Source organism: Somniosus microcephalus, chromosome 3, assembly GCF_052327205.1.
Source record: "Somniosus microcephalus isolate GS21.2 chromosome 3, FLI_Smic_1.0, whole genome shotgun sequence".
Lineage (NCBI taxonomy): Eukaryota > Metazoa > Chordata > Chondrichthyes > Squaliformes > Somniosidae > Somniosus > Somniosus microcephalus.
Genome location: NC_140989.1, coordinates 157,174,892 through 157,197,356, shown reverse-complemented (window position 1 = coordinate 157,197,356; position 22,465 = coordinate 157,174,892). Strand labels below are relative to the sequence as shown.

At 47.4% G+C, this 22,465-nt stretch overlaps 1 protein-coding gene across 1 annotated transcript in view; it reads left to right on the top strand.

Annotated features, from left to right (window-relative positions):
- ralgapa2 (Ral GTPase activating protein catalytic subunit alpha 2) overlaps positions 1 to 22,465 on the top strand; it is a 400,978-nt gene that overhangs the window by 327,457 nt on the left and 51,056 nt on the right. The window contains exon 20 of the mRNA XM_085977825.1: positions 5,384 to 5,423. Coding sequence (XP_085833951.1) covers positions 5,384 to 5,397 — 14 coding nt within the window. The 3' untranslated portion in view covers positions 5,398 to 5,423. The remainder of the gene's footprint in view (positions 1 to 5,383; positions 5,424 to 22,465) is intronic.

The following is a 22,465-nucleotide window of genomic DNA, read 5'->3' as shown; positions in this document are numbered from 1 at the left end:
TATGTCTTAAAAATAAGAACAGCAATTGCTTCTGTTTAGAGTTTTAAAATGCTTGGTGTATTAACATCTTAACCACATACCATCAAACATTAACATATTCTTCAGTGAAAAGCAGCAAAACAGAACATGCCTGTTTGGTCATAATTTATCTTTTCTTTTTATTCATTCACGGGATGTGGGCATCGCTGGCAAGGCCAGCATTTATTGCCCATCCATAATTGACCTTGAGAAGGTGGTGGTGAGCCACCTTCTTGAATCGCTGCAGTCCGTGTGGTGACGGTGCTCCCACAGTGCTATTAAGGAGGGAGTTCCCGGATTTTGACCCAGTGACGACGAAGGAACGGCGATTTATTTCCAAGTCAGGATGGTGTGTGACTTGGAGGTGGTGGTGTTCCCATGTGCTTGATGCCCTTGTCCTTCTAGGTGGTAGAGGTTGCAGGTTTGGGAGGTGCTGTTGAAGAAGCCTTGACGAGTTGCTGCAGTGCATCTTGTAGATGGTATATGGCGCACCAGTGATGGAGGGAGTAAATGTTTAAGGTGGCGGATGGGGTGCCAATCAAGTGGGCTGCTTTGTCCTGGATGGTGTTGAGCTTCTTGAGTTTTGTTGGAGCGGCACTCATCCAGGCAAGTAGAGAGTATTCCATCACGCTCCTGACTTGTGCCTTGTAGATGGTGGAAAGGCTCTGGGGAGTCAGGAAGTGAGTCACTCGCCACAGACCTGCTCTTTTGCCACAGTATTTATGTGGCTGGTCCAGTTAAGTTTCTGGTCAATGGTGACCCCCCCCCCACCCAAAGGATGTTGACGGTGGGTGATTCAACGATGGTAATACCGTTACCGTTGAATGTCATGGGGAGGTGGTTAGACTAACTCTTGTTGGAGATGGTCATTGCCTGGCACGAATGTTACTTGCCACTTATCAGCCCAAGCCTGAATGTTGTCCAGGTCTTGCTGCATGCGGGCACGGACGGCTTCATTTCTGAGGAGTTGCGAATGGAACTGAACACTGCAGTCATCAGCCAACATCCCCACTTCTGACTTTATGATGGAGGGAAGGTCATTGATGAAGCAGCTGAAGATGGTTGGGCCTAGGACACTGCCCTGAGGAACTCCTGCAGCGATGTCCTGGGGCTGAGATGATTGGCCTCCAACAACCACAACCATCTTCCTTTGTGCTAGGTATGACTCCAACCAGTGGAGCGTTTTCCCCCTGATTCCCATTGACTTCAGTTTTACTAGGGCTCCTTGATGCCACACTCTGTCAAATGTTGCCTTGATGTCACGAGCAGTCACTCTCATCTCGCCTCTGGAATTCAGTACCTCTGTCCATGTTTGGACCAAAGCTGCTATGAGATCTGGAGCCGAGTGATCCTGGTAGAACCCAAACTGAGCAACGATGAGCAGGTTATTGATAAGTGCCGCTTGATGGCACTGCTTACTGCATGTGTGTGGATGGAGGGAGAAATTAGCAGCAGATGTTAGTTTACCAACAGAAAGTTAAAGAAAACATCTAAAATGATGTCGTAATTGTATAGAACTTGCTTTAAAATATTCCACTTTCAGAAACACTTCATGTAGTTTTGTTAAAATTACTGTTAACTATTAGCTTTATCCAGTTCACACAGGTAGAATCTTGGCTCCTGTTAGCTCTTCATGGAACCTTACTGAACTGGACATGGAAAAGTCTATAGCACAGACTGTAGCTGGAGCATGATGGTGCAAAGCCCCCCCCCCCGTGAATACCTAAGGAAACATCTTTTAAAAATTCTACTGCGCTGATTTTCTTCCATGCCCCAGCTCAGTCATTCATTTCCAATTGTTTTTTGGTAGCAGCTGCAGAAATCCTCCACAGATATGTATGGGTTCTTAACTTGCTCTGTAGTATTTAGGTTGAAGCTGTAAGGAACTTTTTTTTAACTACGTAAACTGAAGTTTTATGTGGTTAGATGAGGTTTAAAATATTCCTAAATACTTTTTAATTTATAACCTTACTGGGAAGACAGCGTTACTGAAACCATAAAGAAACAATTCTACTCATTCAGTCCAGATCCATGGTGCAGTACAGTAGCATATCTAAGTGGGATTTTTAGCCTCGAGTCAGTACATTGGAGCACATTAGAACTTCATTCATTGACTGTGTTGTTCCATTGGCACTACTTTCACACAAGAAAATGCTACTTACTATGAAAATGCTGACATTTCACTCGGTACAACCAGTGCATTTTTTCCCACAGCTGTTTCCACAAACTGACGAGAATTTTAAAACTGTAATGATTTTCTGTCTTACGTTATTTAATATAGATATAAAATAGTATTTGTTTGCATGATCTTTTACTCTGTTTTTCTTTTCCTTTTCTGGAAATGGTGACTCATACTCACAGTTTTTCTAAGCCTGGACATTGTGTATTGATGGGCTGTTGAACTATATAGAGGTATCACAGCTGAGCCCAAATGTGCCCTCACCTGACATCACACGGGTCCTTCCAGAGCTGCTGGATAGTGATCAGGAGTGGAAACCACATTTAGCATGCTCAGCATTAGTGACTGATACAGGCCAATTCAGCCCACACCACTGATTCAACCAGAAACCTGCCTGCCCTCTATGGCTCAATATCACACCAACTGGTGCATTTATGCACTGCATTATCAGAGAAGCTGCACTTCATTTTATGGTGATATATCATCTTTGCATTTCCATTTTTCAATATACTTAAAAGTGAATTTTGACCTTTTTTTAAAATCTGAATTTACTTACAATGTCATTAGCCAAACATTCTCAAACATGGTGTTATGAAGAAATCTAGTTTGTAATGCAAGTTTGATTATCACAAGAGTGCTATAATTAAGTCACCTCTTGTTGAATGTACTGCATGAAAGAGGGGTAGTGGCATCTCTCTGCTAGCCAAAAAACTGTTGCTAGAAGTAATACAAGACATGATTCAGACCCTTAGCACATGATTTATAGTGTGTTTTATATTGTCATTTGTAAACAGGATTGCTACAATTTATAAGGAACAGTTCAAACTGCTGTGTAGATTCTCCCAGACCTGCAATTAGTGGTGGTCTAAAGAATCCACTTTAGTTGGGAAACCAGTATAATGGGGTATTAGTATGCAAGCGTACTATTGCAATTTCCAGTTTATTAAACACTGGTTGAGTTCCATTTTGAACACGTGGTTGGCCTTGATTAGTGGTAGTGGAATTGGTTGTAATCGCTCATATTGTTGTTGTTCCATCAATTGAGTCTGGACAGGCTGTATATTCCCACTCACCTGCAGCCTGACACCAATTCCTCGGCAGCACATGGTATCATGATATTGTAGGCTCACTATCACATTCATCACTGCAGTGATCTGGAGAGAGACAGTATCCACTGGGCTAGGATGTATCGAGAGAAAGAACTTGTATTTATATAGCACCTTCCATAACCTCAGGACGCCCCAAAGCGCTTTACAACCAGTGGAGTCTTTTTAATGGTAGTCACTGTTGTAATGTTGGGAAATGTGCCAACCAATTTGTGCACAGCAAGATTCCACAAACAAACAAAATAAATGACTAGACAATCTGTTTTTAATGATGGTGGTTGAGGGATAAGTTTTGGCCCGGACACTGAGAACTGCCCTGCGCTTCTTTGAATAGTGCTGAGGGAGCAAGCAGAGCCTCGGTTTAGCATCTCCCCTGAAATACCGATGCTCCTTGTTCCACATCCAACATTTTTTTCAATATTAAATTAACACTTCAGTATTTGAGCAATGAGCACATTTCAGGAATTAAACTACTTTTCTAATAATTTCAGAGAAATGCCGATAAGTTTTGTTTACAATAGGCTTGGTACGGCAGACAAGCGAAATATTTAGCAAGTACTATTTAATTTCAATTTCTGGCTTTCTTTAAACAATGCCCTGTGAAAATTTGAGCGTTCATTGTACTCATTTAAAAAAAACGAATTTACAACTTTTAAGTAAACATTTTAATGACTTTAATTTTAAAAAGTTGATCTGGAAACCTACAAGAAACTTACCCATCACGAGTGAACAGTAAAGAGCTCAGTGGTTATGCATTGCTGAAGGGTTAATCCTACACTACTCCACTGAGCACCATGGTTCGTTACTTTTAATTACATCTTAACCAAGACACAACAGCTTGGTTGTTCAGGTTTTGTTTTTACAATTATTTGTGGGTCATCCATAATGCATGTATGAAAGCTGCAGCTAGGGTAAAACAAAGGCGATCCGATTTCATATGTCCTGGTGTTACCAATGTGTTCTGCCTAAGAGAGATGATTCAAAATTATATTTTGTGTAGCATTGAGCAGAAAGAGCAAAAAAAAAATCAGCCCTCTGTTGTTGATTTAAAATGCCTAATTACTGTTGTTATGAAGTTTTAACAGTGCACAGTAGAAATCATTATACTCTGGCATTACAAAAGCCCTCTTCACAATTGCTCAGATTGGAGTGTGCTGAAATTACACAGCAGTGCTCCCCTGCTATTCCCAAGAGGGAAGATGGCTTCCAACTGACAAGTATTATTAATTATCACTTTCTTTTCATAACACAGTACCCTGTTTAATTGTTTACCTGGAAGTTGCGTGTGTTATTTTCATATGCTTTCAATGTGACAGTTTTTTTTAAAAACCATCATCGGAAATATCTCTCTGCAGCATGGTCACAATGTAGCCTAGCCTCCAAATTTTAGTGCAATTTGCATTTTAAAAGTTTAGAAAATGCTTTTCGACATATAGGTGTGCACGTTGATGTGTGGTGCCCCTTTGTTTGGAGCAACTGCAAATTATATCCAGCTGTTTATATCCTTTTATATAAGCTGTAGTTCATTATAGTAATATTTTTACATTCTTTATTTAGATTTTAAATCATCTTTTTCAGCGAACATCTAATAGGAAATTAATATTACACAGAAAACAGACAATAAGCAAAGCTGACCCTCTATGTCATCTAGGGTCGATCCTACCAGTTTATATGTGACTTGTACAATAAATACGTTTACATTGATGTGCTTTGTCCTGAATTAATCTGCTATAAAAAGAATGACATCTCTCATGATTGAGAGTATGTGGTAGGAATTGTTAAATTCAAATTATTTTGCTACATCCAATTAAAAAACCCTTTCCTATAATATATTTCAGCTTTAATTGTGAGTTTATGTGAAGGTATACATTAGTGATTTAATTCTTGTTGAAAATTATTGCCAGACATTAATAAAACTCCTTTCAATTTTAAACGGCAGCATTTACGTCAAATGAATGTTGTTTTACTCCAAAACCACAAAGTCTAAATCTTCCAAAATTATTTTATGGTGTTTTTGATCAGAACCGCTATGTTTGTATTCACTTCATTTTGTATTTTGTCTCCTTTTTTCTTTCTTCAGATTTAAATATTTAAAGGTCTGATTACAGTTACTGTTAAAGGTAAGGCTGCTACTACATTGGTCACAAAGACTGTGTCTCACCAGTTTGTTCATTGCACTTTACTAATAAGCTTGTCCTTTATGCTGCTAGCAAAAGTAGCCTTGCTGTTGCTTATTGCAGCTCCTAATTAGAAGTGATGCGCTTTGGAACAAGTGGTGCTGGGAATTAACACCTGACTAGGTAGCTGCACTAACAATGCCGCTGTACTAATGGTACTTCCCTGTTTCTGCATGTCTGAGCTTTAACTGAAAGCTAATACTTTTGCCTGTGCGCCTGAGGCTGAATCTGACACTAACACCTGCCATATTGGAGAATGTCTTTGTCACTCATGCTTTTGTTTGAATTGCTTCAGGGGAGCCAATGAGAGTTAAGTCCATTTATGTTTTGTTTTTTAAGCACCACGCAATTGGATTTTGAAACTGGATAGATAAGAAGTGGCACGTGCTGAGCCGGTCTTTTGAGCCAGCTTGGCTTAATAAGTAGTTTCAGGAGGGCAGATTGCTGAGCCTGGGTTTTTGAATGGAACAGCTGGGGGAGGAAGGAAACACACAAGAGAAGTAGACAGAGTGGCGTAAACCTGGAGAATTGTGGGTGGGGCTTTGGACAGAGGGAGCAGGCCGACCACACGCCAGGTGTGACCTTTTCTAGCTCGTTGGTTCTGCTTGTTTGCCTGGGCAATTTAAAACTCACTGCTAGAAATGAGGAATGTGACAGTCTGCTTGCTGCCGCCAGAAGTAGGAGCAGTCTGACTGAAGCTGATGGACTACATTGATTAACCCTCTAAGGACTGCGTTAGCATATTAGCACCTTATCTAAGAGCATGACAGGTGTAGGAGTTTTCAAAGATGGTAATGTGTTTCGTGCTACATTGACATTTTTTTGTAATATTCATCATTATTTTTAATTTAGTAGCTGAGTCCATATAGCAGATGTCGCCGAGTCAAAAAGAAAGACTTCAAACAACAAAGGCAATGTGTAGGCAGTTTGTAGGAAATGTTTTTTTAATTATTTGGAATAAGAATTGATAACTACCGTGTTCGTGTCATTATAGTTCAGTGATCGGTGCACTAAAATCCACTTATTCAGATTGGGCAAGAGGAGAGCTGCAGCTGTTAAATACTGCTTGGTGCCAGCAGCACTTTTTTGACTCTTTTCACACAAGCATTTTTTTAAATGTTAAGTTTTGTCAGATATATCTTTTGATAGTGTGCCATTTCATACCCTTTGATATAGAACATTCATATTCATTGTTACAGTTGTTCTTGGAAAATCATCTTGATTATAGAGGTCCTAACTGGTTTGGAAATATAATGGTGTTGAGATACCGCGGCAAACGTGGGAGTCGAGACCAGAGTTGATGGAACACAACTGCTTTAATTTACATCATGGCAAAAACAAGTGCTTAAAAAGCCCGCGCAACCACTTAAATACTCCCCAGACAGGAAGTGCTCCCGGCAGCCTGTCCCTGCGGGAAACAAGCTGCCGGAGGAAAGGGCCCACGGCTGGGGGCGGCTGCTGCCGGCAGTGCGCCTGCGTAAACTGTCCGTGCCGCCGTGAGCGGATTATGTCCAATGGTGGCGTGTCGCCACAGAGCTCCCCCCAGAATCCGCTTAGGAGGAGTGGATGAGTCATGACGGTGGTCTAATGGTTCTGCCAGAGCGGCTCTGAGTGGCCGCCGGTCTAGTTGGTGGGGCCGGGCGGTTCGCCGCCGGCTGTGCTAGCTTGCTGGCGGGACGGCCTCTAGTTGGAGGTCGGGCCATGGGGACCTGTTCCCCTGGTTCTGTGTGTGCTGGTTTGAGTCGGTCGATGGAGACCGTTTCGACCCTGTCGCCGAGTCGCAGCTTGAAGACCTTGTCCCCAGTTTGTAGTACCTCGTACGGTCCGTCGTACGGGGGTCGCAGGGGTGTGCGTCGTGTCGCACGAAGACGAAGCGTGCCTGCTGTAAGTTTGGCGGAACGTGAGGTGCGAGTTCGCCGTGTCGGTTGACCGGAAGTGGGGCGAACTGTTGAGCGGAAGAGAAAGAGTTGAGCCGCTGCTGTTCGGCCGACCAAGGCGTGGTAGCCTCCGGGAGGAATGCGCCTGGTACGCGCAGCGGTTGTCCGTAGACTAACTCCGCTGCTGAGGACTGGAGGTCTTCCTTGACCGCGGTGCATAGGCCTAGTAGCACCCACAGTAGGCGGTCAGTCCAGGTACTGTCCTGCAGGCTGGCGCGGAGTGAGGCCTTGAGTGACCTATGGAAGCGTTCACACAGCCCATTGGCCTGCTGGTGGTACGCCGTGGTTCGGTGGAGCGTCACCCCGAGGTTGCGTGCTGTGGCCGTCCAGAGTTCGGAGGTGAACTGGGCGCCTCTGTCGGAGGTTATATCGGCCGGTACGCCGAACCTCGCGACCCAGGTGTTAACGAACGCCCTGGCGATGTCGGCTGTGGTGGTGGAGGTCAACGGCACTGCCTCAGGCCAGCGTGTGTAGCGGTCGACCATCGTGAGAAGATAAGTTTGGCCTTGCGATGGCGGCAGAGGACCGACGATGTCGACGTGTACGTGGTCAAAGCGGCGGCTGGGTACCTCGAAGTCTCCCAGGGGTGCTTTTGTGTGCAGCTGCACCTTAGCCCGTTGGCAGGCGAGGCAGGAGTTGGCCCAAGTCCGAACATCTTTGCTGAGGCCGCGCCAGACGAAGCGCTGGGAGAGGAGTTTAACAGATGCGCGGGAACCCGGATGGGAAAGCCTGTGGAGCGCGTCGAAAATGCGGCGGCGCCAGGTTGCAGGGACGACCGGCCTGGGTTGGCCGAGTGAGACGTCGCAAGTGACTGCTGTGGCTTCGGGCCCGTGCGCGACCTTGGCTAGGCGTAGCCCTGGCAGGCTGGTAGCCGCCGAGAGGAGGTCTGGGTCCGTGAGCTGGGCCGCTGCTAGTTGCGCGTAGTCGACCGCTAGGTGATTCGCGCAGATGGCGGGACGGGAAAGGCAGTCGGTGACGACGTTGTCTCTACCGGAGACGTGCTGGATGTCCGTGGTAAACTCGGACACGGCCGTGAGCTGGCGTTGCTGCCTAGCGGACCAAGGGTCGGTGTCCTTGGCCATCGCGTATGTGAGCGGCTTGTGGTCCACGTACGCGGTAAAGGAGCGGCCCTCCAGGAGGAACCTGAAATGGCGGTCCGACAGGTGGAGCGCGAGGAGCTCGCGGTCGAAAGTAGAGTATTTGACCTCCGGGGGGCGCAGTTGGCGGCTGTAGAAGGCAAGTGGCTGCCACGCGCCATTGACCCACTGCTCGAACACGGCTCCGACCGCATGGTCGGAGGCGTCGGTGGTGAACGCGACCCGGGCATCGGCCCTCGGGTGCGCGAGCAGGGTGGCGTCGGCGAGCGCGTTTTTGGTGGCGTCGAAGGCGGCTGACGTGTCAGCGGTCCAGACTACGGCCATCTTGCCGGATTTACCTCGAAGGGAATCGTATAGGGGCTTCATGAGGGCTGCAGCTCTGGGGATGAACCTGTTGTAAAAGTTCACCATCCCGAGGAACTCCTGGAGGCCCTTCATGGTTTTAGGGCGGGGGAATTGCTGGACGGCCTGCACCTTGTTGGGCAGGGGGACGGCCCCAGCAGGGGTGATGTGGTGGCCGAGAAAATCAATCTCGGCTAGGCCAAATTGGCACTTCGCCGGGCTGAGGATAAGCTCATGTTGGGCTAGGCGCCCGAACAAGATGCAAAGGTGTTCGAGGTGTTCCTGTTTGGAGGAGCTGGCCACAAGAATGTCGTCTAGATAGACGAATAGAAAGTTCAGGTCCCGGAGGACTGAGTCCATAAGGCGCTGGAAAGCCTGGGCTGCATTCTTGAGGCCAAAGGGCATCCTCAGGAATTCGAACAGGCCGAATGGGGTGATGACGGCCGTTTTGGGAATGTCCGCAGGGTATACGGGGACTTGGTGGTAACCGCGCACCAGGTCGACCTTGGAGAAGACGGTTCGTCCGGCCAGTCGGGCCGAGAAGTCCTGGATGTGCGGCACCGGGTATCGGTCGGGGGTGGTGGCGTCGTTGAGGCGGCGGTAGTCCCCGCAGGGGCGCCAGCCTCCGCCGGGCTTGGGGGCGATGTGGAGGGGCGAGGCCCAAGGGCTGCTGGAGCGGCGGATGATGCCGAGTTGCTCCATGGTGGTGAACTCGGCCCGCGCGATTTCCAGCTTGGCCGGGTCGAGTCTGCAGGCGTGGGCAGAGACCGGGGGGCCGGTGGTGGGGATATAGTGCTCCACACCGTGTTTGGCGGCTTTGGCCGAAAAGGTCGGGTTAGTGAGGGCGGGAAACTCGGCTAGTAGTGCCGAGTAGTCGTCCGTGGCTCTGGCGAGGCAGTAGGTCGTCAGGCCGGCCGAACGGGCCGGGGTGACTGCGCCAGGGATGGGGGCCATAGTGTTGATGTCGACGAGGCGGTGCCTCGGAATGTCGACAAGGAGGCCGTGGGTGCGTAGGAAGTCGGCGCCGATGAGTGGGCAGAGGACCTTGGCTGTGAGGAACTCCCAGCGGTAGCGGCGGCCTGCGAGGTCGAGCGTGACCATGCGGGTGCCGTATGTGCGGATGTCAGAGCCATTGGCTGCAGCCAGCGTGACACCCCGTGCGCCGCGTTGGATTTCGAGGGCAGGGGTGATGCTGTGCTGGGCTCCTGTGTCGCACAGGAATCGGCGGTTGGTGCTGTCGTCGGTGACGTACAGTAGGGGCCCCTTTTACCCCGCGGCCATCGTGGGGGCCGGTGCGGGGGAGGGTTTGAAAGTGCACGGTGGCGTGCAACGTTGGGCCCTAGAGCCAAGACGGGTGTGGTAGTAGCAGTGACCCGGAGTGGAAGGGCGGTCGGGCCTTGTGAGCCGGGGGGACCGCGTGGTCATTGCCGTGAGGTCGGGCACGACGTCGCGGGCGGTCTGCGCGGAGTGCAGCCGGTCGGCCTTTTCGGCTATCTCGTTCAGGTCCATGGAGCCAGACTCCACAATGAGCGGGCGGATGAAAAGCGTACGAAAGAGGGCGCCGGATTTTTTGTCGTCCGAGAGGGACAGCATGTGGGAAAGCAGGTCTGATGGTGAAGCGTCACCAAGGCCTGGTAGGTCAAGGAGTTGGCAGTTGTGCTGGTAGGAGGACGCCTGAAATTTTTTAAGGAGCGCGGCCTTCAGATGTTCGTACTTGCCTTCCTCTGGTGGATCCTGCAGCGCTGCCCAAACCTTAGGGACTGTGGCGCAGGTGAGAGAGGCGACGAGGTAGTCGTACTTCGTGGCGTCGACTGTAATGCTTCTCAGCCGGAATCTGGACTCGGCTTGAACGAACCAGGCCTTGGCCAGGTTCTCCCAAAAGTCCGGTAGTTTAACCGTGACTGCGTTTGTATCCGCCATGCTAGCTTAGGATTTGCCCTGAGCGTCGGGGTCACCAGTGTTGAGATACCGCGGCAAACGTGGGAGTCGAGACCAGAGTTGATGGAACACAACTGCTTTAATTTACATCATGGCAAAAACAAGTGCTTAAAAAGCCCGCGTAACCACTTAAATACTCCCCAGACAGGAAGTGCTCCCGGCAGCCGGTCCCTGCGGGAAACAAGCTGCCGGAGGAAAGGGCCCACGGCTGGGGGCGGCTGCTGCCGGCAGTGCGCCTGCGTAAACTGTCCGTGCCGCCGTGAACGGATTATGTCCAATGGTGGCGTGTCGCCACAGAGGAACAGATTATACCTTGCCAGTGCCAGGTCCTTTCACCTGAAAAATAGTAGAATAAGGGGAAAATCCTTTTTCAAACCGCAGTTTCTCAGCTGACATTTTGCAAGACACCAGTAACAAAAGAAAATATTTAACGTGCCTCATTCCATTTCAAGCTGTAAGTTAATTTAAAAAGTCTTAACAAGCCATCAATGTGTTCTGTCACATAGTCACAGCTCATAGTTCTAATCCCTAACCCTGCTGGATTTCCAATCTCAGCCGTGGTTCTATGAGGAGAAGGCAAGCACAGCTGCTACAGGGGGAAGAGAAGGGCTGATTTTTGTCTGATTACGCTCCTGTGAAACGCCTTGGGGACGTTTGAATACGCTAAAGGCGCGATATGAGTGCACGTTGTTGTTGTTGATTTTAACTCTGGACAGTATTCTCGCCCGGGGGTTTCAGAGGCCCAGCAGGTTTTAACTGCCAGGCCTCATCTGAATGCCGCTGGTCAGCTGCTCACCCATTGTGGGCGGAAAGGGGCAACTGGCCAGCCGGCGGATGACCAAGGGGCCACCCGCCAACATCCAGAGAAGACTGCTGGCAGCAAGGCCAGTAACGGGAGGGGAGTGTTCCGAGGGTCTCGCAGCTGGGGAGGGAGAGGGTGCCCAGGACAACAAAGGCCCAGAAACTCCTGCTCCTCCTGGTCTCACTGAGGAAAGTTATTTTCACTTGCCTTCAGTGGTCTTGCCAACTTCCCGATAGCTTTACCTGGTGGGGCAGTCACAGCAATCGCTTCACTCAGGAGCGGGTTAAAATGCCATTGGGGCCCTATGTACGTCATGGGACCCCGAGTTACCTTTTATTAATGAGGCACCCACCGGAGTCCAGTAGGAGCCTGAACCATGACCAACATGGGGAATCGGCGGGAAATGGAGCCACTTCATTTTCACTGCTGCCCTACTCCCTTCCCACCAATCTGGCAGAGTTAACATTCTCCCGAGAGGCTATGCTGGAGTGCAGTTGCACACCCCTAGTAGCCAACTTAAAGACAGGATTGGCAATAGGTCTGAGAGCCCAACCTTTCAGCTTCAAAAGGTGCATCCACCAGGAAGGAACCAAAATGACAGAAACAGAATGGGGCTGGTGGGGGGGGGGGGTGGAATTAGTCAGTAACATATCCTGAAAAATGAATTAATAAATAAAATGTACAAGAAACATCATATAAAGCAATTTATATTAACACTTTGTTGGTAACATATTTGATTCCTTTAAAATGGTCAAAACCATTTACATAGCCTTTAAAGATTTTTATATTTTTAACTTGTTCATTGTATGATAAAAGAGCAGTATTCTTTGGTACCAAGTGATGTTGGAGATAACATTGCTAATATTGTTACGCCACCAACATTCTACAATATTAATTAATATACATCCACTTCAAACTGAGTAATGCTGCAGTTCCCTCTGCCAAGGGCACTAGTTTAAATGTGAATGGGCTGAGCAGACTGTGGCCATGCTTGGCACCCTACTGCCTGACCTTGTTCCTACTCAGTCCATGGGGTATTGACAAATGAGATAGGCTCAGTGTCATTTCTGTTACTCCAATTGGCCCAAGATGAGCACAGGGCGAAGAGATGAGAGACCGACTGGATTAAAGCATTTAAACTTTAATTATTTAAATATTAGCACTATTTTAATGAGAATTTTTTTTTAGTGCTGTAAATTTATAGTTGTTAAAAAGATGAATTTTAAAGATACAACTTTTTAATAGCTAGTGTGATCCTAGAATGTAATTTAGGTATTAAACTAAATAATTTTAACTATTCATATATGAACGAAGGCTGCTGAACTGCTAAGTGCATTCTGGGCTGTGTAAATAATTACATTTATTTAAATTTCTGTTCCTTACCAATGCTTCCCACATAATGAGATCCCAATATCAACTGTGCTATCAGAGAAGCAACTGAATAGATACCAGGCACTTTCCCAAACAAAGTTAAAATGGAAGAATAAGATAAAGTGGGCGACACTCCTGCATCTCCTAGTGGCTAGTTATAGAGAAAACTGGTTGAGGCCCAGGAAAGTATCATTGGACCTAACTGAGGAGTGGCTTAAAGTTTTTATTTTAACAATGGGATGTAGGGGAAAAAAGTTAATAATTTCCAGACTCGTACCGCATAATAATCTATAATATTGTCATTTGGTTGATATGAATACACATGCTAGGTCATTTTAGGGCTTCCTTTTGATGGAGCAGGCACCAGCAGCACTAAAAAAGGTAAGTGGTGTTACTTCCATCTTTTATAGATTAACGGTTTTGGAGGGGTGACTATTTTGCCAATTGCAGGATTCTTGTTCTGATGAGCCCTAAAGGCTCCTTTTCTCCCCCATTTAGTTTTATTTTACCCTTGCACAAGCTGTACAATTTACATCTATCATACATCACACCTATAAGGCATTACTGTGGTCTGCAGGGCAAAAAATAGTGATTGGTTGGAATGAGGAGTGATCTGTTAAATTACCAAATACTTGATCAACTAAATGTGAACAAATGAACAGTTTGATTCCATCAGTAAGTAGAATGAAAAGCAAAGAGCAGAAATCTAAGCAATCAAGTTACTATTTTATATATAAAGCTACAAATTCCAAACAGGCAAGTTACAAGAAATGACCTCTTAAATCCTTAAAATAATTTTGTGAAGTTGGTTTGAATTGCCTACTTGCATTTTAAGTTATGTGAAAATGTATCAGTAAAAGTAACACTTATAACATAAACTCAAAAAAATTAAACAGTTCAGAATAAAATGCATATTCTTACTCACAATTGCCTGTTGAAAAACCATGGTAAATGTTTTCTGAAAAAGGTCAATTCCTGGGTCAGGAGCCTGAGGCTAATTTGGAGTACTTGGCTGGAGATTCAGTTGTTAACTTATATTTTGCTGTCATCAGAATAGCTCCTCACCAAATGTGTGGCCTGGGATCCAGTGGGGAGGGGGGGGGGGGGGGGGTGTGTGTGTGTGTGTGTAATGCACGCAATATTTTAAATTATGCAGCCATTTTCTGATTCCATGGTGTCACTGCAGCCACTTTCTGAGCTCATGCTCGTACTCCCAGTCCTTCAACTGTGCCCTCGCCTAAACTACTCCCTTCCCAATGCTGCCAGACCCCAGAATCTTCCCGTTAGTTCTGCCAAACTCCAAAGTTCCGCCCTCTCCAATGTTGCTACATCCCAAGGTGCACTTCTCCCAATCTCAGTGCTGCTAAACCTCTCACCTCCCCAGTGCTGCCCAAACCCAGAATCCACTCTCCATGCTAGCAGACTACAGCATCTCATGCACTGCTTCCAAATTTGTGGACTCCTCTCAATGGTAGCACTGCAGCACATCAACTGGTAGGGGTAGAGGATGTTTTAATTACAGAATGACAAATTTATGTAATATTACAAAGTATTACACATTATTTACATCACAGAAACAGGCCATTCAGCCCAATTGGTCCATGCCGGTGTTTATGCTCCACACGAGCCGCCTCACACCCAACTTCATCTAACCCCATCAACATATCCTTCTATTCCTTTCTTATGTTCTTATCTAGCTTCTCCTGAAATCCACCTATGCTATTCACCTCAACTACTCCTTGTGGTAGCGCGTTCCACATTCTAAGCAATATCTGGGTAAAGAAGTTCCTCCTGAATTTTCTATTGGATTTATTAGTGACTATCTTATATTTATAGCTCCTCTAGTTCTGGTCTCGCCTGCAAGTGAAAACATCTTCTCTACGTCTACCCTATCAAACCCTTTCATAATCTTAAGGACCTCTATTGGGTCACCCCTCAGTCTTCTCTTTTCTAGAGAAAAGAACCCCAGCCTGTTCAATCTTTCCTGAAAGACATAACCTCTCAGTTCCGGTAGCATTCTAGTAAATCATTTTTGCACCTTCCCCAGTGCCTATATATCCTTTTTATAATATGGAGACCAGAACTGTTCACAGTGTGGTCTAACCAAGCTTCTATACAAGTTTAACATAACTTCTCTGATTTTCAATTCTATCCCTCTAGAAATGAACCACAATGCTTTGTTTGCTTTTTTATGGCCTTATTAACCTGTGTCGCTACTTTTAGTGATTTGTGTATCTGTACCTCCTAGATCCCTCCGTTTCTCGACCCCATTTAGACACTTAGGGCTGGATTTTTCCAACCTCAGCGGATCCGGGGTGGGCGACATCCGTGGTGTGTGGGGACCCCGCATCTGTGTTGATCCCGGCCTCCAACAAGATATTCCGTTGATGGGGCTTGTTAAGCCCACCCTGCATGGTTCCCGGCCAATTAATAGGAAGCAGTTCTGATGACGTCATTTGATGATGCAGTCTGCACAGAGCGGGATTAAACGGAGTGGACTTGAATAGAGTGTTTTATTTGGGAATTTGGAAAGAGTGGGAATTTGGAGAGGAGGGGGAAGGAGTTGCTGCTTTTTGCCTACACTACTTGTAGTGCTTTGTGTTACAGGTAGATATTTACTTTCAGTACCCTTAACTTAAGTCCGATCAAGTAAGTAGTCAATAAACTACACTAAACGAAGTTACTTAATTACAAATTTAATTAAATAAAACAAGGTCATATAGGGATGGCAGTGCAGGTGGTGTGCCGCAACTGCAGCATGTGGGAGTTTGTGGAGAGCATTGTGATCCCGGACAACCACGTTTGCAGTAAGTGCCTGCATCTTGAGGAACTTCAGCCGAGTTTTGAAGCTGGAGTCTGAGGTGCAGACATTGCGGGGCATCAGGGATGGGGAGAGTTACCTGGACACTTTGATCCAGGAGGCAGTCACACGCCTTAGGTTAGGTAGTGGTACAGGTCTGGTTAGTGGTCAGGGACAGGAGGGTGTGACTGCAACTCAGGCAGGTAAGAGGACCCAAGGTGCAGTGCTGGAGGAGCCTCAGCCTTTGCCCTTGCCCAACAGGTATGAGGTTCTTGCTGTCTGTGTGGATGAGGGAAAAGCCTGCAGGATGGATGAGCAAGCTGACCATGGCACCATGGTGCAGGAGGCCATTCATGTGGGGGGAGTAAAAGGAAATGTTGTTGTGTTACGGGACAGTATACTCAGGAGGATAGATACTGTTCTGTTGTCGTGGTCCACGTAGGAAACAATGACAAAGGTGGAACTAGGAATGAGGTACTACTGAGTGAGTTTGAGGAGCTAGGATCCAAATTAAATAGCAGAACCTCAAAGGTAATAATCTCTGGATTGGTACCTGAGCCATGTGCAAATTGACATAGGGACAAACAGATTAGAGGTTTAAATGCATGACTGAAAGAGTTGTGTGGGAGGAAGGAGTTTCAGTTCATGGGGCACTGGCTCCAGTACTGGGGAAAGAGGGAGCTGTTCCTTTGGGACCAGTGTCCTGACGAACCGAATAACTAGGGCAGTAGACAGAGCTTTAAACTAATGAAGGGGGTAGGAGGCTTCAGGAAAGAGTACATTTAAAAGCAGTGAGGGAAATGTCAAGGCTCTAGAGCAGAGTAGCATTTTGGGTAAAAAAAATAAGCAGAGTGGGCCAGGAAGGGACAGAGAGAGTAACAAAGGTAATAAGGCATCAGTGACTAAGGTGACATCAGGGAAAAAAAGAAATAAGTCAAAGCTAAAGACACTTTCTGAATGCGCGAATGCTTTGTGCCAAAATAGATGAATTAATAGCGCAGAAAGAAATTAATAGGTTTGATCTAATAGCCATAATGGAGGCATTGTTGCAAAGTGGCCAGGGTTGGGAACTAAATATCCCAGGACACTTAACTTTTAGAAGAGATAGGCAAAATAGAAAAGGAGGAGGGGTAGCCCTGATAACAAAGGATGGGATAAAGACAGTAGAGAGAAAGGATCTTTGCTCGGAAAATCAAGAAGTAGAATCAGTTTGGGTGGAACTAAGAAACAGCAAGGGGCAGAAAACATTGGTGGGAGTTGTTTATAGGCCCCCAAACAGAAGTTGTAGTGTAGGGTAGAGTATAAATCAGGAAATTAGAGGCACATGTAACAAGGGTAATATAGTAATCATGGGGGATTTTAATCTACATATAGACTGGGCAAACCAAATTTGCAATAATAGTGTGGAGGACGAATTCATGGAATGTATGCAAGATAGTTTTCTAGATCAGTATGTTGAGGAACCAACTAGGGATCGAGCTATTTTAGATTTTTTTTTAAAATTTTATTTGTTTATGGGATGTGGGTGTCGCTGGCAAGGCCAGCATTTATTGCCCATCCCTAATTGCCCTCAAGAAGGTGGTGGTGAGCCGCCGCCCTGCACCGCTGCAATCCATGTGGTGAAGGTACTCCCACAGTGCTGTTAGGGAGGGAGTTCCAGGATTTTGACCCAGCAACGATGAAGGATCGACTTGGAGGGGAACATGGAGGTAGTGGTGTTCCCATGCGCCTGCTGCCCTTGTCCTTCTAGGTGGAAAAGGTTGCGGGTTTAGGAGGTGCTGCCGAAGAAGTCTTGGCATGTTGCTGCAGTGCGTCTTGTAGATGGTACACACTGCAGCCACGGTACGCCGGTGCTGGATGGAGTGAATGTTTAAAGTGGTGGATGGGGTGCCAATCAAGTGGGCTGCTTTGTCTTGGATGGTGTCGAGCTTCATGAGTGTTGTTGGAGCTGCACTCATCCAGGCAAATGGAGAGTATTCCATCACACTCCTTACTTGTGCCTTGTAGATGGTGGAAAGGATTTGGGGAGTCAGGAGGTGAGACAGTTGCCGCAGAATACCCAGCCTCTGATCTGCTCTTGTTGCCACAGTATTTATGTGGCTGGTCCAGTTAAGTTTCTGGTCAATGGTGACCCCCCCCAGGAGGTTGATGATGGGTGATTTGGTGATGGTGATGTCGTTGAATGCCAAGGGGCGGTGGTTAGACTCTCGCTTGTTTGAGATAGTCATTGCCCGCCACTTCTGTGGCACGACTGTTACCTGCCACTTATCAGCCCAAGCCTGAACGTCGTCCAGGTCTTGTTGCATGTGGGCATGGACTGCTTCATTATCTGAGGAGTTGTGAATGGCACTGAACACAGTGCAGTCATCAGTAAACATCCCCATTTCTGACCTTATGTTGGAGGGATGGTCATTGATGAAGCAGCTGAAGATGCTTGGGCCTATGACACTGCCCTGAGGAACTCCTGCAGCGATGTCCTGGGGCTGTGATGATTGACCTTCTACCACCACAAACATCTTCCTTTGTGCTAGGTATGACTCCAGCCAGTGGAGAGTTTCCCCCCCCGATTCCCATTGACTTCAGTTTTACTCGGGCTCCTTGATGCCACACTCGGTCAAATGCTGCCTTGATGTCAAGGGCAGTCACTCTCCCCTCACCTCTGGAATTCATCTCCTTTGTCCATGTTTGGACCAAAGCTGTAATGTGGTCGGAGCTGAGTGGTCTTGGTGGAACCCAAACTGGGCATCAGTGAGCAGGTTATTGGTGAGTAAGTGTCACTTGATAGTACTGTTGATGACACCTTCCATCACTTTGCTGATGATTGAGAGTAGACTGATGGGGTGGTAATTGGCTAGATTGGATTTGTCCTGCTTTTTCTGCACAGGACAGACCTGGGCGGTTTTCCACATTGTCAGATAGATGCCAATGTTGTAGCTGTACTGGAACAGCTTAGCTAGGGGCGCGGCTAGTTCTGGAGCACAAGTCTTCAGCACAATAGCCAAGATGTTGTCGGGGCCCATAGCCTTTGCTGTATCCCCGGCAGCACCTCCCAAACCCACGACCTCTTCCACCTAGAAGGACAAGGGCAGCAGACGCATGGGAACACCACCACCTCCAAATTCCCCTCCAAGTCACACACCATCCTGACTTAGAAGTATATCGCCGTTCCTTCATCGTTGCTGGGTCAAAATCTTGGAACGCCCTAACAGCACTGTGGGAGTACCTTCACCACATGGACTGCAACGGTTCAAGAAGGCGGCTCACCACCACCTTCTCGAGGGCAATTATGGATGGGCAATAAATGCTGGCCTTGCCACGATGCCCACATCCCATAAACGAATAAAAAAAACCGTGCTGGGCTCCACCATCATTGAGGATGGAGATATTCATGGAGCCTCCTCCTCCCGTTAGTTGTTTAATGGTCCACCACCATTCACGACTGGATGTGGCAGGACTGCAGAGCTTTGATCTGATCCGTTGATTGTGGGATCGCTTAGCCCTGTCTACAATATGCTGCTTCTGCTTTTTAGCATGCATGTAGTCCTGTGTTGCAGTTTCCCCGGGTTGGCACTTCATTTTTAGGTACGCCTGGTGCTGCTCCTGGCATGCTCTTCTACACACCTTATTGAACCAGGGTTGGTCCCCTGGCTTGATGGTAATGGTAGAGTGAGAGATATGCTGGGCCATGAGGTTACAGATTGTGGTGGAATACAATTTTGCTGCTGCTGATGGCATACAGCGCCTGATGGGTGCTCAGTTTTGAGCTGCTAGATCTTTTCTGAATCTATCCTATTTAGCACGGTGGTAGTGCCACACAACATGATGGAGGGTGTCCTCAGTGTGAAGATGGGACTTGGTCTCCACAATGACTGCGGTGGTCACTGCTACCAATACTGTCATGGACAGATGCATCTGCGACAGGTAGATTGGTGAGGACGAGGTCATGTAGGTTTTTCCCTCGTGTTGGTTCTCTCTCCAATTGTTGCAGGCCCGGACAGGCTTCAGGACTCAGCCAGCTCAGTCAATAGTGGTGCTACCGAGCCACTCTTGGTGATGGACATTGAAGTCCCCCACCCAGAGTACATTCTGTGCCCTTACTACTCTCAGTGCTTCTTCCAAGTGGTGTTCAACATGGAGGAGTACTGATTCATCAGCTGAGGGAGGGCGGTAGGTGGTAATCAGCAGGTGGTTTCTTTGCCCATGCTTGACCTGAAGCCATGAGACTTCATGGGGTCCGGAGTCAATGTTGAGGACTCCCAGGGCCACTCCTTCCCGACTGTATCACCACCCCTGGTGGGTCTATCCTGCCGGTGGGACAGGACATACCCAGGGATGGTGATGGAGGAGTTTGGGACATTGGCTGAAAGGTATGCGTCGGCGGGAATTTCGAGCGGCAGCAGCGGGGCTATAAAAGTCCCAGAGACCAGGTAAGGCCTCAGTGCGTCGGCGGGAATCTCGAGCGGCAGCAGCGGGGCTATAAAAGTCCCAGAGACCAGGTAAGGCCTCAGTGCGTCGGCAGGAAACTCGAGCGGCAGCAGCGGGGCTATAAAAGTCCCAGAGACCAGGTAAGGCCTCAGTGCGTCGGCAGGAAACTCGAGCGGCAGCAGCGGGGCTATAAAAGTCCCAGAGACCAGGTAAGGCCTCAGTGCGTCGGCAGGAAACTCGAGCGGCAGCAGCGGGGCTATAAAAGTCCCAGAGACCAGGTAAGGCCTACCAATCTCCAGTCTGGGAACTCGGAGGGAAGGAGAGAGGTAAAAAGTAATCCAAGTGTGACGTCACCAGAAAGCGGGTAAGTGATTGGTTGGTAAGTATTTCTCCCTTTTTAAGCTTAAATCTCTTTGGTTTATAGTTTCTAAGGTATGATATTCACCATCTAGAATCGGGGCAGAGGGTATTTAAGAATAATATTAATAAATTTAATTAATTACATAGAATGGGAGATCAGGTGATGTGTTGCTGCTGCAATATGTGGGAGCTGGTGGACACCATTGATGCTCACGGTGATCACATTTGCAGTAAGTGTTGGCTGCTCGAGGAACTCCGGCTCCGTGTTGAAGAGCTGGAGTCCGAGCTTCAAACACTGAGACACATCAGGGAGGGGGAGAGTTACCTGGACTCTGTATCACGAGGCATTCACACCAATTAGATTAATTAATTCAGATGTAGTCTGTGGCCAAGGTCAGGATGGTGTGACTAGAAGTGAGGCAGGTACAGGGATCCAGGAGGTAGTGTTGGAGGAGCCGCAGCCCTTGCACTTGTCCAACAGGTTCGAGGCTCTTACTCCCTGTGAGGATGGGAACAGGGACTGCGGGGAGGATGAGCAACCTGACCACAGCACCGTGGAGCAGGGGGGCCATTCAAGTGGGGGGAGTTAAAAGAAATGTTGTAGTGGTAGGGGATAGTATCGTTAGGGGGATAGATAGAGTTCTTTGCAGCCAAGAGCGAGAGTCCCGAAGGCTGTGTTGCCTGCCCGGTGCCAGGGTTAAGGACATCTCCTCTGGACTGGAGAGAAACTTGGAGTGGGAGGGGGAGGATCCAGTTGTCGTGGTCCATGTTGGTACCAACGACATAGATAGGACAAGGAAGGAGGTTCTGCTGAGGGAGTTTGAGCAGCTAGGGGCCAAATTAAAAAGCAGAACCACAAGGGTAATAATCTCTGGATTATTACCTGAGCCACGAGCGAATTTGGCTAGGACAAATAAAATTAGAGAGTTAAATGCGTGGCTCAAAGACTGGTGTGGGAGAAATGGGTTTTGTTTCCTGGGACACTGGCACCAGTACTGGGGCAGGAGGGAGCTGTTCCGTTGGGACGGGCTTCACTTGGCCAGTGCTGGGACTAGAGTCCTGGCGGATCATATAACTAGGGCTGTAGAGAGGGCTTTAAACTAACTAGTGGGGGGGAGGTTCCTAGAGAGCAAATAATAAAAATGACAACAGAGAAGGTCATAGACTTAGGTAGCAGTGGGGAAATTAAAAACCAGAGCGTGTCAGGAAGGGGCAGAAGGTATGGAGTAAAAGGTAAAGTAATAAAAAGGGCAAAAGCAGGAACTAAGTGCCACAAAACATCTTTGAAAGTTCTCTATCTGAATGCACGTAGCATTCGTAACAAAATAGACGAGTTAATGGCACAAATAACTACACATGGGTATGATCTTGTGGCCATTACAGAAACATGGCTGCAGGGTGACAATGCCTGGGAATTAAACATACCAGGTTATTTAACGATCAGGAAGGACAGGCAGGAAGGAAGGGGAGGTGGGGTAGCTATGTTAATAAAGGAAGGAATCACTGTAATACAGAGAAATGATATTGGGTCAAAAGATCAGGATAATGAAACAGTTTGGGTGGAGGTAAGGAATAATAAGGGGAAAAAAAACACTAGTGGGCGTAGTCTATAGGCCTCCGAACAGTGGCAACTCTGTTGGACGGAGTATCAATCAGGAAATAGTTGAGGCTTGTAATAAGGGAACATCTATAATTATGGGGGATTTTAACTATCATATTAATTGGACAAATCAAATTGGGCAGGGCTGCCTTGAGGATGAGTTCATTGAGTGTATTAGGGATGGGTTTCTTGAGCAGTATGTAACTGAACCGACCAGGGGGCAAGCAACCTTAGATCTGGTCCTGTGTAACGAGACAGGATTAATTAAAAATGTCCAAGTAAAGGATCCCCTTGGAATGAGTGACCATAACAT